Below are 18624 nucleotides of genomic sequence, written 5' to 3'. Positions count from 1 at the left end.
TCAGGAGGTGAAGTAAGAGTCCTGCATGGAGTAGAGACGATCAATGGGAGTAAGTAAAGAAGAATCACCCAGGGAGAGACAGTCGGTGTCGGCCACATGACACAGAGGGTCTCTGTCCACGTCACCATACAGGCCCTTAAAGCCTAAAAAACAGACAACAACACTTTTTTTTATAAACAACTTGTATATAATCTAATCATTTATTAGTCTTTTTTTAGTTTTTTTCAGGATTGGAGGGGAGTTTGAAAGAATAACGCTAGTTCCCTTCACAATTATTTTGAACAGTTGTTTTGAAAATTGCCTGAATTCATAAATATGAAATATCTGCTATATCACAAATTTTAAAGTTGTAAAATATTTTTAGGAATGTTTGGTGCCGTCATTTAGAGAAAAATTAGACGCATGTAAACTCAGGTAAAACACTGGCCTAAAAGTAGCAGTATGAGGATGAAGAGCAGCACCTATTGCCACAATGCTGAAACTGACTGGGATCCAATCTTTCTAAAAAATAAAGGGACTATTATGCATTTTTAAAATATAAAATCTCATGACCTGGGTTAGACTATTGCAATAAAACCATGTGTGTTTTTTTTCTTGGTTTCTCTTATCTCATTCATCAGTGCTGTGAATATGTAGCTCTCCGCTGACAGCAACATTAGAGGACTTTACCGTAGGGGTGCATGTGATCCCCTGGCATCTGAGGTGGGGTCAGACCCTGTCTGAAGGGGTCCATGTCATAATCCTGCTGCTCCAGTGTGGTGAGCCCCATCTGCTGCTGCTGCTGCTGCTGAATGTGGGAATAAGAGGACCCCAGCCGCTCCATCTCAGAGGTCAACCCACCACGGGAGGGTGCTGTGGGACACACAGGCAGACATAGGCCTACAGTTCACTGTTTGTATGTCTATGACTTCTGATGAGCTTCTCCTGTCACTATCAATGAACTTTTGTGGCTTTAAGAGGTACTTGGCGGATGTCTGTCAGAAATCTTTTACAGCTTGTTTTATTGATTTTGTTACATACATACAGAGCCTTTGTCATGGCTGCCCAAACCCTCTGGAAGGCCCTCCCTCTAAAAATCCATAACTCAGACTCACTGACTCATTTAAAAATCAGCTCAAAACCCACATTTTCAAGAATTCTTACAAGTCCTGAGACATACTGCATCTCAATTGGAATTATTTGTACTTAATATTTGTAATTTGTTTTTTATTATGTAAAGCCTCTTTGAGTGCCTTAGAAAAACGCTATATAAATCTTATGAAATTAATCTGTTACAAGAAAGACCACCTATATTATCTAATATCTTGAAACAATTTTAATGCCTATGTTGCATCTTTTTTCACTTCATAAATCAATTCCTAAGCATTGAGAATGATGAAGTACATCAAGTGTAACTTTTTAACCTAACATTAACAGTGCAGATATCACAAATAATGTTCTGGTATTGAAACACATATTTCAGCAATTTAATACCTGTATGATGTGATGGGTGATCACGGTGTTCCTGAGTCTGCTGCTGCTCCTGTTGCTGCTGCTGTCTTCTGGCCAGTTTCTTCATCTAAAAACACGCATCATAGACATTACAGCTAACTGTGCAACCAGGTCTATTGTAAAAATCCCTCTCTCTCTCTGCAGTCCCTCTGCCACCCAGGCATACGAGTGTGTTTGCGCAATTGCAAAGTATTAACAGCGAGGTAAGAGACATCTTTCAGTGAAGGAGGGAAACCACACATGAGCCCACTTTGTGAGGAAATATGGGGTTTAATCTACAGCAATCTCGCAGTGAGATGTCATCAGTTTCCTGTATGAGGAGATAACCAGGCTGATTTCCACTCTGGCATACAAATACAGTGCAGAAAGAGTCCTTTTATTAGTAGCGCATATGACCGTGTGTGTGTGTGTGTGTGTGTGTGTGTGTGTGTGTGTGTGTACTTTGTATTACTTTGGCTCTTTGGTTCTGGAACCAGACCTGCACAACCCGGACACTCAGGCCGGTCTCTGCTGCCAAGGTCTCCCTTACCTTGGATTAAGATTCAGGGAGGGGGAGAGAGAAAGGAAGAGTAGATTTAAAAAGGAAAATAGAAAGAGAAAGGAGGTCGGTTGAAGGTTATAAACATCAGTATGATGTCACCTGTCAACCACAAACAAGGATAAAACATTAAAATGTATTGTTTGAAAAAAAATTGGGTAAATTGTGCAATTTCTGAACTTCATAAAAATAGATAAATCAATAATTCTTGTTTAACTAAAAAAAAGAAAAGAAAACAAAGGACACCTCCTGTGAAGTTTCCATTCCTTCTATGCTCATTTCTAAGATTTGTCCACATTTTGCACTCAATAAAATCACAAACTTCTCTTTGAATCCACAGTAGCTCTAGATGCACTGGGTAAACACAGAGTAATAACTTTACCTTTCGGCAAGGCTTAGATGACACCTCAAAAGAGGCTTTAAACGTCCGTCTTTGTTGAGTGGTCAAGATAGTGCGAGGTCTTTTAGGACGTTTGCTTTCCAGGTCTTCTGATCTAATTCGTCTGCCGGTAACTCTCCCAGTCTCCTCTTCCTCTTCTTCTTCTTCCTCCTCATCCTCACTTTTACCTAATGGAATCACATGATCAAGATGTTCATTTTACTACAAGTAAGTCACATTAAAAAAATACAAATATTGAGAGAGGTTTAAAGGAAATATAAGATACAGACAATACATCATTAGCACACAAACCATGATCATTATATTTTTCTATATATTTGCCTAATCTGTGCTTCAGTTGGTTTCCTACATTTCCTGGAATAAATTCAATAACCTTGAATATCCTTAAACAAATTGCATTCTTAATAGATAGGGAAATGCATATAGTTACAGTTTACAGTATTATTAAAAGCATATTAATATTTATATAAAGAGTCTTTAAATAGCACAAAAACGATGTATGTGTGTGTGTGTGTGTGTGTGTGTGTGTGTGTGTGTGTGTGTGTGTGTGTGTGTGTGTGTGTGTGCGTGTGTGTGCGTGTGTGTGTGTGTGTGTTTACTTAATTTGACCTTTTTTACTTCACTGCCACACCATTTTAATTTAAATAATCCAAATGTAATATGAAAAAAACAACGGCAAACACACATACTAACACTGCTACAATGAAAGCCATGGTCTTGCAAGTCTCCAATATTGTATTGGCACTGAATTTGTTCTGTATTGTACATACGCACGCATACACACACACAGGCACACACACAAACACATATTGCCAGTACCTGTGTCGGAGGAGGTTGGGCTGGCCAGACACTGGTGGTAGTCCTCTCTGGCACACAGTAACTGTCCCTCCCTGAGGACGCAGTGGTCTCCTGTCTGCAGGCGACAGGAACAAACACTGCAGGTGAAGCAGCGCAGGTGGAACACAGCGGCCCCTGCGCGCATCACCAGCTCAGCAGGCGAGATGGCCTCAGCGCAGCCCCCACAGCGCACTGCAAACAGACTGGAGAGACGGGAAAGGGGGTGAGAGCGGGGGTGTAACTATTGGAGGAAACAGAGAGAACTGTGAGAGCTTGGTAAATAAGAGAGAGTGATGCTTTTGTTTAGCCGACTGGAGTTAAAGTAAAGCTATGGGACACTTGAAGACCCTTCACACCTCAGTAAGAAGGGACTCCATGAGAAAAAAAACATGCTTGGTTGACTTGGGGAATGTTGCTGAGTCGAGCTGTCACTCAAAACAACTGCCAGGCTGACTTCTCCCCTCTCCCCTTCCTCCCCCTGCCCCGGACACTCAGACACATACCCTTAGCATGGCGGGTGTGCATCTTAGCGCCTGGCAACCAGGACCAGTGAGCTTAGCCTCAGAGACTGTTGCCGTGGCTCCGGCTGCCATGTCCGAGGCTGTGCTCCTGGGGAGGCAAGAGAAAAGCACTCTGCAGGCCATGGCTCCAGGCTGAGGGGGGGAATCAGCTCTCCCGGTGGGAGAGGCTGAGCCGCCGGTCCCAGGAATTATCTGCGGAATTATCCCTAAGTCTGCTTAACCAGAGTGGGACAAAGACAGAGCCAGCCCCCAAGCAGCAGGACCATTGTCCTCTGGCTGGCACCTCCGCATTTTGGGTCTGTCACGCAGGATGATGCGTCATCATTCTGGAGCTGGCGTTTGTCTCCAGACCTGACTGGGTCACCAGACCAGTCAGCACAGAGGCATGAGAAAGTGACAGCTTTTTTTCTCCCTGTTTTTGTTTTCAGATGAAAATACTGAATTCAAGTTTTTTCTTGCTACTGTGTATTGGGAAAAAAAACTTGCAGCAGAGGTGATTAGTGTAGGCTAAAGTAAAAAGAAGCTCAACTTAATGTGCAACTTCATGCAAATATCTAACATAAGGAATACAGTAATATTGGCCTATTATTTCTTTTAAAAGCCACCTATGATCCACTTTAGATACAATGAACCACAGTTATTGTGAGTGACAATATTCAAGTAAAAGAAAAACTTTGGAATAAACATATTAGCTAAACAGTTTCATGTTAAATAAAACAAATATGGCATTTGACCTTCTTTTATCTAAAACTGGAATTCAGTGAGAAAACAAAGACTCAGACTACACATAAAGCAAACACCCAGGTTGAGACATCCCTGTCAAAAGCTCAGGAGCTGCAACATCCTGAAGCCAAACATTGCTGGGACCTCTTACTGTTGCTGTGGGGTCGCTAGGGAAACGGTAAAGCCCATTCCCAGAAGCTCAGGAGGGTCAGTCGGGCTGCTTGACCCATCCGAGCCGTCTGCCCCACGGCCTCAATGGTATGCACTTTAATATGGCCAACATACCGTCTGTGGTATGTGGATGCCTGTGGCAACAAAAGATGCAAGGAATATTTTGTAAAGGAAGCATGGCAGAGGAAACACTCAGAATATTTCTGAGTGACACTACTTGATTTAATTCCTCAATATGACGCTAATGGTGGATGTCAGCGGAGAAGAAGCTACGGGCATTAATGTTGTGAGATCATTGGTGTTTCGAGAATCGCTTTTCCATTATACTCCTTGACCAGTTTGTCTTATTATCCCTCGAACTTTTAAGCGTTGTTAATGCAAAGGTAAGAGTACCTCCAATACTTATGGAGCAGCTCAAGGTGTTTAATATTTCAGAGTTTCCGCTGACATGATTGGGCCAGAGGCCCTGCCAGCAGAGCGGGAACACTCAGTCACGCTGGATTTAGACACGGCAATTAGTGACAAGATCATTACAAAGAAGTCAGCAAAATCCTGTGCTCCTCCATACTTACAGACACAGTCGCTCTCAAGGTATATGCACTTCACAACATGATGAGTGTTTTCGCAGAAATACACACACACACAACACACAGACACTTTTCCTCAAAACGCTCCTCTCTCATTGTTCCTGCCTTGACTTCAGCACTGACCTTTGGCAGTCAGACACACAGACTGCTGGTCTGCTGGACAAGCAGAGCAACAGATCCTGTTTCTGGATCAGGTTAACCTGGATCCTTTGCTGAGCACACACGCCGACAGAAGCTGTGTATCAGATACAGATCCGCGGGTCAAGTGCACCGCCGGTCACACCGCTGATCTGACGACCAAGCTGCTGTCCAGTGCACCAGTCCACTGAACCGTTCAGCCAATCTGAATCCACTGACAGTCTAACCAGCCTAAACATCACATTGTCGGACAGCAATTTGCATACTGCTTCATTAAATTACACTAATGGCTTGTGTACAGTACATATTATGTGTCCTGTGGGCTGCTACAGGTCAGAATAACTAACCATATAAATTATATGTACGACACAATGATGTCAGAGGGAAAATAGTGCCAGCAGTTAATTACCATAATCAGCAATGACCATCACTCTCCGAACACAAATATTGAAAGACCTGTGTATTAAGTCACTAGAAAATAAATTTGCTCCAGCAGTTATCCACAAATATCATGGTTTTAATGAAACCGTTGTCATCTTATCACTGAGATTAATCAAATGTCAATAAATCATAAGTTCATATAATAATAATAATAATCATATAATCATAAGATCATAAAATAAGATTACAAGAAAATCTCATTTCTGCATTGTGATGTGGTCAGGAAAATCATTTACTTTGAAAACCTGTATTTATTCTATATTTTGCTTTGTTGGTGTTTATCTTTTAATACGTCAACTAACTTGGAGTAAGTTTGTTTCCTTCCTGCCTTGACCATATCTTTTTCTTCTGGTAAAAATTTACACATTCACAATAAGTTGTAATAATAACAAATATGCACAAATGATTCCACATTCTGGTACTAATTTCCGCCTCTTGGCCTCAACACTGAGGAAAATGCTGGAAGTACTGTCTTTTGCTTCCATGAGAAAACAAAACCTGATGGTCTGTCTGGCACCGGACAGGAACAAACGATTCATAGAGAAGATGCAGCGTGGTGCTAAGAGACAAATGCTGTCACAGTATGGAATAATCATCAGTTTTGGGAGGAGTAGAACACAGTTTATCAAAGTGAGAGAAAAACACAGTGATGCTTAAAAAACAATGTGTGTTGTAGGGTGCCATAACGTCAGGCAGGGGCAGTGAGGAGCGGGGTGGGGTGATGGAGACGTGAGACCACAGAGGTGGAGCTTTGGCACCCGGCCTCCTGCTAATTGGTCAGGTCAGATATCTCACGGTCGGTTGGGCGTCGTCCCATTGCTCGACACAGGGGCTGCTGTGAGCAGAGCTTTCCAGATGCCACGGCACATAACGCCAGGGCTCATGGAGCGCACCGTCCCCCAAAATAAGTTCACACCATCCCCGCTATCTCCCTTGTAAAGATGCGCCAGACCTTCTGACATATGGCTCTACTCTCCTAATTACCTTTCAGTCCTGCTTATCTCTCTGCGCTTTGGCCAAGAGTTATTATCTGATCATGCCATAAACAAAGTCAATTTTGTCATATCAAAAGAATAAGGGACTAAAAACTGACTAAATTCAACCTGTCTGCCAACAAATACTGAATTTGCAGAAACACATGGGCCTGCAGCAACAATGCAATGTAATTTTGTTTAACTGGGAATGTGACAGTGGCAGCACTTTTTGGAACAGCGAGTGTACTAAAAAACTTCTTGTTTCCCTGTCGGCTTGGCAGAACCACCATCACTAAATTGTTCAGATAGTGTGAGCTGCTACCTTTTAGGTTGTACAGTTTTTGTCTTGGCTCTTGTTTAGGTGAGAGCATGTTTTGGAAGACGAATGAGGGGATGAGGTGATGGGCTCATATGAGGGAGTGAGGCAATGGGTGATGGTTGGAGTTTTGGAGGGGTGGGAGGGTGTGTGTGTGTGTGTGAGTGTGTGTGGGGGGGGCAACCTCGTGGACGAGACCATATGTTGTCCCCAGCTTGCAGTTGCCACGCCAGTGGGTCTCGAAATTTTAACACATTTTGACAATGTGTCAGTTGAGCTCTACCCCTAGTTGTGTGCTGTATGTGTGTGTGAAGGTGTGATTGTGTTGTTTTGTGAGCGTGTGTGTGTGTGTGTGTGTGTGTGTGTGTGTGTGTGTGTGTGTGTGTGTGTGTGTGTGTGTGTGTGTGTGTGTGTGTGTGTGTGTGTATGGATGTACAGTATGCAATAGTGTTCTCACATTCCAGCTCCCTCGCCACCCCTTCCTCCTACAGTCACCTTGTTCTTAGCGCACTGTGCCAATTTCCCTGGAAGTCAGCTCATAATATACGCAGGCACACATACAATGACACAATAATTCCTTCGTACACAACAAGTACAACCACAAGATGTAGCCATACATGTATACAGTATGCACCACAATGCAGAATATACACATAAAGCTAATAAGAGAAATCACTCAACTCTGTCGCTCTGTTCTCTCTCTCTCTCTCTCTCTCTCTCTCTCTCTCTCTCTCTCTCTCTCTCTCTCTCTCACACACACACACACACACACACACACACACACACACACACACACACACACACACACACACACACACACACACACACACACACACACACACACATTCTTAGTCAAGGTCAGATGTGGACAAGGGTTCTGTTGTGAAAATTGCCTTAATATCACAGAATCACAGAATCATTTTGGACAGGAGGCCAAAAAATAAAATGAAACGAATAATACAAGACAAAACAAAATGGAAAATCCAGCCTATGAACAAAATGAAAAGCACCTTGCCATGAGATGTTATTCCTATATCCCTAGTCACTGCGGTGGAACATTTCTTAGGATATAACTTCAAATGGACTTTAATGCAAAAATGGTAAAATGTAAGTGGAGGATGTTGCTTGTTCTACTCTATGTAAGAAAAAAGTACCATTAGATGTTTATACCTGTGTAATATAGTATTATCTAATTGCACCAAATCCTGGTAGCCTATATCTGCAATTTATGAGTCTGGAGTTTGAAAGAGGACATGGGATTATTGTGACATATTGTGGATATTGAATACATGCAGTATTGTCACAAACTATGATTAACAAAATGAATATATACCAAGATAAAATGTATTGTATTAAAATGTCTTCATCACTTGCAATATAGCCACAACGTCACATGACTTTGGTGAATGCCCATAAAACCACTACTCTGAAAGTTTTCGACCTTTAAACATATTTAGTTGGAGGTGAGCACTCACTCAGCATAGTCCCGTTTGCAGTAAAGTTTGCGGTCCCGCAGAAAACAGGAGTTCCTGAGCGCGTCCCCGCACGCTGCGCACCGCACACAGCCCTCATGCCAGAGGCCGTCAGTGACTCTGAGCAGGAATCTGTCTGTGATCAGTCGGTGGCATCCGGCGCACACTGCCCTCTGATCCATATCTGCAGTGATGGGAAATCCTCTCATTACAACACTTTTCCAATCAGCAGGATGAGGATGCGGACGAAATACAGTGCAGGCTAATTTGGGATGTGACAAACTGAATGAAAAGTTTAATGAAGACTCAAAACACGACCCACCTCTTTAAAAAGTTTAAATTACATTTCTGAAAAGTGTCACATATACTGAATCAATTATTTTAATCGTGATTTAAACTAATCAAAGATTGAATATGTGTGGTCACCATGAATGCCGCGAAAAATACAACATCTCGAGATTTAAAGTAAAAAAAAAAGTTTAAATAGCAGTCTAAGGGTGATATAATTATGTCATAAATTTACATCGATTTACCCTTGTAGCCTATAACCGCTACATTCTGGAGACATAGTGATTTTAAGTTAACTCAAGTAAAATAAACATAATCCTGTTTAAACATGAAATTAAACCCAAGTTTAAAATAAATAAATAAATAAAATCTTACCTGTAAAATCCGAGTTTCCTGACGGCAGCCAAGTGTTTTAGATTTTAACTTCCAGTTGCTCTCAGAGCATCTCCGGCGTTCAAAGTCCCGCTGCAACTTGCTGCTCCGAGACTCAGAGAGCAGCGCATCAAAGTTTCTCCTCAGAGCTTCCGACGACCTCGCTCCAGTCCAGAGTTATTGACTATTTAGGGCTATCTATCAATTATCCTATTAGGAGTGGACGGGAAGGAGAGAGAGAGAGAGAGAGAGAGAGAGAGAGAGAGAGAGAGAGAGAGAGAGAGAGAGAGAGAGACTTCCTCCATGTGCAGGTGCAGGTTACCTCTCTTTCCCCCCTCCCTCTGTCACTGTCTGTCTCTGTCTCTCCCTCCCCTCCCCACGCTGAATGCCAGAGTTACCACAGACTCACACATGAAAGGATTTTTCTTTCTTCCCTTTAGAGAACAATGATAGTGTTCAAGAAATACAGTGCAGGTTAAAGGGTCATATTCATCCTCATAGGTCTACAGTTATTAGGGCTCTGATTAGTCGGGCAACAGTGTCCTGTCTTGCTGCCACTCATCAGTCATGGTAAAAGTCTTGATAACGTTTGTTGGATGGATGGATGGATGGATGGATGGATGGATGGATGCCCAGCACAGGTGTTTAATGCTGAGCTATGTTGAAAGGATTCAAAGCAAAAATGTAGCTAATGTCACAGTGTTTTTTACAAATCAAGTTCAGTGCCTTTTACTATGAAACAAAAGACCGGGGGAGAGATAGCTAGTCTGTTTCAGGAGAAAAATATGTAGAGACAGTGCTATTCACAGAATGGGCTTTATTGTAGCTACTGATCCTAACCAGTGCCCCATCCCAGAATAAGAAATGGAGGATGTGATGGTGGAAGTAGAAAAACAATAAGGCAATTAACCGAAAAGGTACAAAAACTGATGTTTTTTTGTTTTGTTTTTTTACCTTAATCTTGCTTGTGTCAGTTTACGCTTCATGAACTCTTCCCTATAAGAAATTATTTGGTCACATTTGGTGTTGATTATTTTGTTCTTCGAGTCAATTAAAAACATTTTGCTGAAATGTTACAGAAGCAGTCTTTTATTTACTGTACTCTATTCTGACTTTGAGATGTTTTGTCAGAGGGCTCTTTAAAGCCTTCTGACTCTCTCTGAACCTGACCAATCAGAGTACAGCGTTCTGAGGCACTTCACTTTGGTTCAGCCCATCCTGTTACAGTAGCCTGGTCCTGCTATATCAGTGTGAGTCTGTGAAAATAAGATGATTGACCTGTTCCAGTTTCATAAGCGAGACTGTTGCAGGAGACTACTGCCAGAAGTATTCAACTGAAGTCTGCAGTGGACTTCAGTTGAATATCCATGACTTTGGACTTCTTTTATGAAAAGACCTTTTTTGATTTGTGGACACTTACGGACTAAAGGAATACAAATAACTGAGGTACTGATTGTCAATCTCACTCTGAAACACTTGAAAGGTAGTGAGTTACCTGCCATCCGATTGCTGGTTATATTTTTAATTAGGCATAATTAATTTTCTTTTGAAATTAATAATTATACTTAAAGTTTGTGAACCAGCAGCCACAAAGTAATTGGCACCTCCTTGACCATGGTGTTTTAGGTGCATTACTCAAATGTGTTGAGTTGATCAGTTTTACCAAAAATGCAACCATAGCTCTGATGCCCACATTCCCTGAATTCATTTGTAAAATTCTTCTTCTCTTTTCATTGCTCCAACTCTCATTTGGTTCCATGTTCCATTCATCTTGCCATTTCTTTACCATTTCATTTGATTATACTTTTGACTTAAGTCTCTCCATGATTTACTGCCATACTTAGCTCAGAGATTTCTTTTTCTTCTTCTTCATATTTTACTTCCAGTTTCTTTCCTAAAAGGGAAACCTTTTTCCTGCCCTTTGTTTTAATTTGTTGTTTGCTGTGCAGTTTCTACCATGCAGGTGGGGGACACTTGATGTCAAATGGTCGTAGGAGTAAGGCCTGAACGCCCCCAATGAGAAAAGTGAAAGATAGCCTAACCCTTATCCTGAACCTGACAGATTAAACCTAAAACAAATCCTGTGTCTGTATTCTGACAAGGCTACATTTGAGTGAATGGAAAAATATAAGAATTACTTTTAAAAAGGAGCATGCCAATTGAGAAGAAACATTGATTGGACAAGACAGGGCTGCATCCACGGCAAGAGTCATGCTGTTGCAGAAACCAGGAGTGACAGGGCCATTACATAGGGGTGAAAAGTGATGAATAGGGGTCCACAGCCCAGTAGCCCCCCCCCCCCCCAAAAAAAAACCCGGTAGCCTAATCTTTCTATGACTATTATTCTAAATATAACCCTAATGCTGCTCTATCAAAACAAAGCCACAAAACAAGCAATATGCATGGAATGCACTTTATCTGCTAACGGCTAGCTTCTCTAGTTGTAGCAACTTTAGCAAAGACCACACCATAACAAACACCGCAGTCTATTTCTACACGCGCAAACCGCGATCAAAAAGCCACTCAGCCACAAATAATGCTCAGAACAGCACCAAACGCCATCCACAGTACAAACAGGATAGATATACTTTCTATGACAAACAGGGTCCCAGCACATAATACGAGCATCAAACATCTGTTAGCTTTGCCTGTTTTTTTATTGAAAAGAGACGAAAACAACTCACCCACTCTCCTCCAGAGTCCAGTCCTACATTATGCAGCAACTCTCCGCGTCCAGCATAAGGCACTGGCAAAACACGTCCGAGGCCGACTGGCACTGTCTGCTTGTTACTGCTGTAGGTAATCCGCTGCGTGGAGGCGATTACCGAGGGAGGGCTCTACCGCAGCTCAAGGATGAAAATTTGTGATTATTACTCCATGCAATGCAGTCAAAGTTCCTATGTATCTTTCTTGCCTATCAGTTTATAAAAGTTATTATCGAGTGTTCACAGGGAAATAGATATTTGCGGGAGAAAATCACGTAAACAAGCGCGAGATCAGGGCGACGTTTGTTGCCGGAAGAGACTGCCTGTAAAGCAGACATCAACACGTAATACATCCATGCATCAACACAGCTGAATTTATACAGTTTGAGAACAACTACTACTGGTTTCATTTCGATGGGCGCTCCTATCACTTTGAGACCGAATTTACCGAAGACGAGCTGAAGGAAATGGAGGAGAAAAGTGAAAGAGCCGGAGTCTAGATGTGCTGGGCATGGGGGGTCTGGGGGGTTCGAGCCATAGACATATGAAGAGTGTGGTCACAGCCTGCCAGTGGCTGCTGAATGTTTTGTGCTGCCAGTCGGACTCGGACGTGTTTTGCCAGTGCCTGGACCCTGTACTGGATGCGGAAAGTTGCTGCATAATGTATAACTGAAGGAGAATGGGTGAGTTGTGTTTTGGTCTCTTTTCAACAGAAACCAGGCAAAGCTAACAGATGTTTTATGCCTCGTATTATGTTTGCGCGTGGAGAAATAGACTGCACTTTTTGTTATGGTGCGGTCATTGCTAAAGTTGCTAAGCTATAGCGGTTAGCAGACTTCATCTCTGTAGGGGGGGTCTAACTCGGCGTCACAGTGCGTTGGACCATGGGTTTAACTTATGCCGAAATATCCCTTTAAGATGTTCACAGGTAATGAACTATCCTTTTTACAAAATTATGTACAACCTGAAATTTCTTGAGAAAAATATGTGCAATTTTAACAACTGGGTTGGACCCTCTGGCAGGCTGGGACATCCCTGGTTTAAACGGGATCATCCCTATGTTCCCCAGGTCCTATGTTCCTCACTTTGTATGGGACCGGGGAACATAGAACCCTTTTTCTAAAAAAATGTTCCCCGCTTTTCCCCAAAAGGACCCAGAGAACATGCAATTTTTCTACCCATACCTGGAAGTGACTTAGAGTGGCATATTTTGCCTACTTTTGAGTGAGAAGTTGAGTTGTGACTTTGAGTGAGAAGTGTAATTGTCCCATTGGTTGGGTTGAGGCAATGACGAAAGGAGTTGGTTACGTTTAGTAAAAAGACCAGGTACAGGCTAGACAGGCCAGATAGAGAGAGTCCAGAGAGTCCATCGACCAGCAACAGCGGGGAACATAGGACCATTTTTCAGAAAAAGGGTCCTACGTTCCCCAGTATGTAATGCGATCGGGGAACATAGGACCCTTTTTGGGAAAAACTGGGAACATAGGACCCTTTTTCAAAAAGAGGGTCCTATGTTCCCCTGATCGGGGAAGATAGGACCCGGGGAACGCTCCCGTTTAGACCTTGTCCACAAGAAAAAAGGAGCTTCACCCAAAACGATCTTTTTCTTGTTCATTTTGAAAAAAATATGCGTAAACACGCCATCAAGAAATATCTGCGTACACACAAAACAAAACACTGTAGTAGGCCTATACCACGCCTGTGTGGAGCGTGTGGCACTGTAACGCTCCCACACAAACACCAAAAACAGAGAAGACGGAAAGCTCCCCTGCTCAATTAAAATTCAACACAGTATAAGTCGATTAAATGTTGAATGAGAGTCGTGTCAATGCAAATATGACGATTGGTGATTTAGCTGCAGTGTCCGAGGGAGCCGATGGTAGTCGGCCATTGTTTATGTTACGTCCATAGACGGGGGTATGACATCATCGTTTCAGAAAAAGTGGTGATGAAAAATCGGAGGGGGGCCACTTAGGTATTTTTTCCAGGGGCCCAGGATTTCTAGCAATGCCACTGAGGAGTGATACTGGAGGCTGCAGGGCCAGTTTCCTGCTGGCAAATGGTAAAGTTGTTGGGCAACATGTGGATCAAGTGTTCAGGAGCAAGCAATTTGTCACTTCCTGATACCAGATTCAACAACTGAAGAGGAATATGTCATTACCTCCACCAGTAACCAGCATAGGACTGGCGACGAGTGACGACTGGCACAGCACAGGTGGATGCCAAAGACCTGCCTGTTGTGTACAGTAACAAAGGGAGCAGTGCATCTGGTGCTACACCAACTGAAGAGTCAGTTCGATCACGAAGAAATAGGAGACCACCACAGGAGGTCACCAGACACAGAGATTATTGTTTACTTAAAGTAATGGGGTTGTTGTAAAGTAGATAGTTTAACCTGGGAAGCATTTCTTTATCCATGCTTTGTGGGGGATTATACTGCTGTTAACATGATTTCTTCAAATTTTGGGGTCTGTTTTTGGAATATAATGAAGTGACTGCATGCCATTTACCTGCAAGATCAATAACTGGCTGTTTGTTTAGTGGGATTAGGTTCAGTTATGTGCAGTATGTACCACTCAGAAGAAGCTGCACCTCCATATTAGTCATCTTAAAATGTTGCTACAATGTTTTAGGTAACAGTCATGCTTAAGACAAGTCACAGGGTTTTATAATGGGTACTAAGTATATAGTAAGGGCAATATATGAAAATCTGGGAACTAAATCCTTACCAAGAAATTTCTTCACAATTGTCTTTAGGAATGTGCGTAATATCATGTCTTAAAATGTTGAAATTCAACTCCCGTGGGAAACCCCCTAAAAAACTACTCAAAGTTGGGGTACCCGTAACTGGATTTTTGAACATTCCGTAATGTTAAATTTGGCCTTAAGTTACTTGTGAGGGGTCAAACTAGGGGTTTTTCCATGATTCTGAGTTGATCGCAAACATTAGTTTTACACCCAAAACACTCCTTGGTGGAGAAAAAAACAGCCACACCCACTTTTCTTGTTCATCGGAACCCCCACTACCACCAATAGAATGTATTGCAGAGAAGCCATTCCTTATCATTGCAGAGGTTGTGTTACATAATACTACTAAATACTCAATATAATATAACTTGTATTCTATAGCCTTTTTTCTATAGGACATTATACAGACCCTCCAGGATTTTATGATGTCACAATTGCAACTATTAAAGGATAATTTCCGTTTTTTACAACCTGGACCTTATTTCTAGCATAAAATACAATCATTTTACTCACCCAGAAACTTTGGTGTCATTTGGAGTTGTTTTGACGAAATTAGCCCCAGTGGAGCGGCGCGTATATCCGTATAATGCGAGAGCACGGGGCACCCAATGCAGCCTCTAAATATCACATTATCCGCCGCAAAACTCGTTCATTTCGCCAATATTTTGTTATGATACACTAGTGCTATTCCCCTCCGAGCCCGTGGTGGCATGTTATCAACATGCTGCGCCTGTAGGTTGACTACTAACCTCCGACCTGGATGATGTCATCTCCGACCGCTGCCCGGCTCATTCTGATAATAATCATTCTGCTTCGGCATTCGGGTCCATTTTTATCTCAACTAGCCGGAGCTTTAGTGAGTCCAGGTTGAGGAGAGGAAGCCTGTGGAAGCTGAACTTCATCCAGCTGCTCATTTTGTTCTGACAAGTCAGAAACACGCAGAAACTAACCATAGCATTAGCCGTAGCAAGTTAGCCGCGCCGGGCAGCGGTCGGAGATGACATCATCCAGGTCGGAGGTTAGTAGTCAACCTACAGGCGCAGCATGTTGATAACATGCCACCACGGGCTCGGAGGGGAATATCACTAGTGTATCATAACAAAATATTGGCGAAATGAACGAGTTTTGCAGCGGATAATGTGTTATTTAGAGGCTGCATTGCGTGCCCCGTGTTCTCGCATTATACGGATATACGCGCCGCTCCACTGGGGCTAATTTCGTCAAAACAACTCCAAATGACACCAAAGTTTCTGGGTGAGTAAAATGATCTTATTTTATGCTAGAAATAAGGTCCAGGTTGTAAAAAACGGAAATTATCCTTTAATGCAAATTCAATCATGAATTCTTTGGCCTTGCCACTGCAACTTTTCAGCAAATTTGCTATCATGGACCGCTGTGGCTAGCTGTTTTCAGCTGCCACAGTGTTTCCATTACGTTTTTTTTTTGCATGTCTGTGTTTTTATTACTAGTTATTGTTATTGATAACATGCATAAAAAAAAATTGTGGTAACACTTTATTTGATGCCTATCTCGATAATGCATTATTATCATACTTATAATGAGTTATAATGCAGTTATAGCACTGTATAACTATAGTTATAAACATTTATAATGCATTATAAATATAGTTATAATGTGTTACAATTGTCTTATAGTCGTGTATAACTATCATAATAAACACTCATAAATGATCATAAGGCTTTATAACAATAAGCATAACACATCATAGAGCATTATAACTCTATTATAATACTTTATAAAATGCTCTATAATGTGTTATGCTAAATGTTATAAAGCCATATGATAATTTATAAGTATTTATAATGATGGTTATACACTTTTATAAGCGAATTATAACACATTATAACTATATTTATAATGTATTATCGACGCGGGCATGGTCAGCGAGTTACTAACAATTATAATGTATTATAATACCTGACCTTATAAGTCACAATAAAATGTTTTATAGTGTGTTATGATTATTGTTATGAAGTATTGATTATTGTTATAAAATATTATGATCATTTATGAATGTTTATAATTGTAGTTATACAATTCTATAACCACATTAAACTCATTATAAGTATGGTTATAATGCATTATAGTGATAGGCGTCAAAGTCTTACCAAAATGGTTATTAGTTGGCTAACAGTAAATAATATGGTTAGTTAGCCAACTCCTATGTGCGACTGAATCTGATGACCATCTGACCATTTTATTTTCCTAAATGCTACCTGACTGCTCCATTAGCTATCAAACTAGGATAACATGGTGTAGGCCTATTGTCTTCACGAGGACTTTTGCAGTTAGGTTTAGGCGATGATCTACTATACTCAATAGAATACATTAGAGATACAGTAAGCTATTCCTGTGCATGACAGAGGTTTTCTTTAATGTCACAAAAAACTTCTACTATTACTACTGAATACTTAATATAACTTATATTCTACCTTTTTACATTGTTGGACATTAATCTAGCACACACGTCAATCTCATGTCAAAAATGGGGGCCAGATCTGTCCTGCGATACACTTTTATATGGCTTTCAAGAAAAATATTATGTTAATAATGGCCCACCAATATAGCATTCACATTACTCACATTACAAATCCCATAATACACTACCAGCTAACAGCTACCATACGGTCATGACCAGGCAATAGGCCCAAGCTGGAATGAACAAGTTTGTGACACACTGCAACATCAATCTTTTTCCATTCTTCAAAAACGACCTCTTAGAGCCTGGATGCTCAATGGAGATTGATGCTCAGTGTGTGTGCAGATTAACATTATCATGTTTGCAATCAATGTAGCACCACTGTGTATTTTTTGTGCTTTCCCTATCTTCATTTCGAACAAACTTGTTTCAGTTGTTGCTAGTATGTGAAATCTGGTGCATGTCCACTGTCTTTTCTCTCTCGCTGCTTGCTACCGATCCGCATAATAAATTACATTTATAATAACTTTTTGAATGAATTTAGCGACACCACAAAATCCTGGACGGTCTGTATAATGTCCTATAGAAAAAAGGGTAGAATAAAAGTTATATTATATTGAGTATTTAGTAGTATTATGTAACACAACCTCTGCAATGATAAGGAATGGCTTCTCTGCAATACATTCTATTGGTGGTAGTGGGGGTTCCGATGATCAAGAAAAGTGGGTGTGGCTGTTTTTTGGGCGTAAAACTAATGTTTGCGATCAACTCAGAATCATGAAAAACCCCTAGTTTGACCCCTCACAAGTTACTTAAGGCCAAATTTAACATTACGGAATGTTCAAAAATCCAGTTACGGGTACCCCAACTTTGAGTAGTTTTTTAGGGGGTTTCCCACGGGAGTTGAATTTCAACATTTTAAGACATGATATTACGCACGTTCCTAAAAACAACTGTGAAGAAATTTCTTGGTAAGGATTTAGTTCCCAGATTGGTCAAATATCTGCTAAAATGCCCTTACTAATACTGAAAGATAATGTGTGATTCTGAGTGTGTGTTGTGTTGTGTGCATGTATATATTTCTTTCTAAGGTTGTGGGGAAGAATTCAGATTTTAAACTTGGATTATTTTTGCAGATATTGTGATTGCAATCAGTTAAGATTTCAATTGGAAATATTATTTTTTGCATTTCATATTCACAGAAAAAAAGTAGGCCAGATTGTCTCTGCTGTCTCTGTTGCAACACATTTTACCGTTACCTTTGACACATTTGGATATTGCAGTTTATTTGTAATGGCTATGTTAAGAGAAAAGAGGCAACAGAAAACAGTATGTCAAGCAGCGTACTCACAGAATTAAACAAGAAATGGTGTCTGGCTGTGTATGCATATCATCATGTTTACGCCTCATGGATGCCATCTAGTGGCTAGAGCATGGAAATATAAGACATATATAGGAATAG

The 18624-nt window shown here is 41.2% G+C and overlaps 1 protein-coding gene across 1 annotated transcript; it reads right to left on the bottom strand.

Moving 5' to 3' along the window:
• Positions 1–8791, bottom strand: lmx1a (LIM homeobox transcription factor 1, alpha; the record flags this gene model as incomplete). The annotated part of the gene is made up of 7 exons (XM_083969798.1): positions 1–143; positions 670–852; positions 1474–1558; positions 1943–2020; positions 2412–2596; positions 3249–3469; positions 8613–8791. The coding sequence occupies 7 exons, from the start codon at positions 8789–8791 to the stop codon at positions 1–3; spliced, it is 1074 nt and encodes a 357-aa protein (XP_083825924.1).
• Positions 8792–18624: the final 9833 nt, after the last annotated feature.

The sequence above is a fragment of the Trachurus trachurus genome (assembly GCF_905171665.1).
Source record: "Trachurus trachurus genome assembly, chromosome: 4".
In the NCBI taxonomy this organism is placed as follows: Eukaryota; Metazoa; Chordata; class Actinopteri; order Carangiformes; family Carangidae; genus Trachurus; species Trachurus trachurus.
Note: the sequence above shows the minus strand (reverse complement) of the source record. Positions and strands in the feature narration are given on the sequence as shown.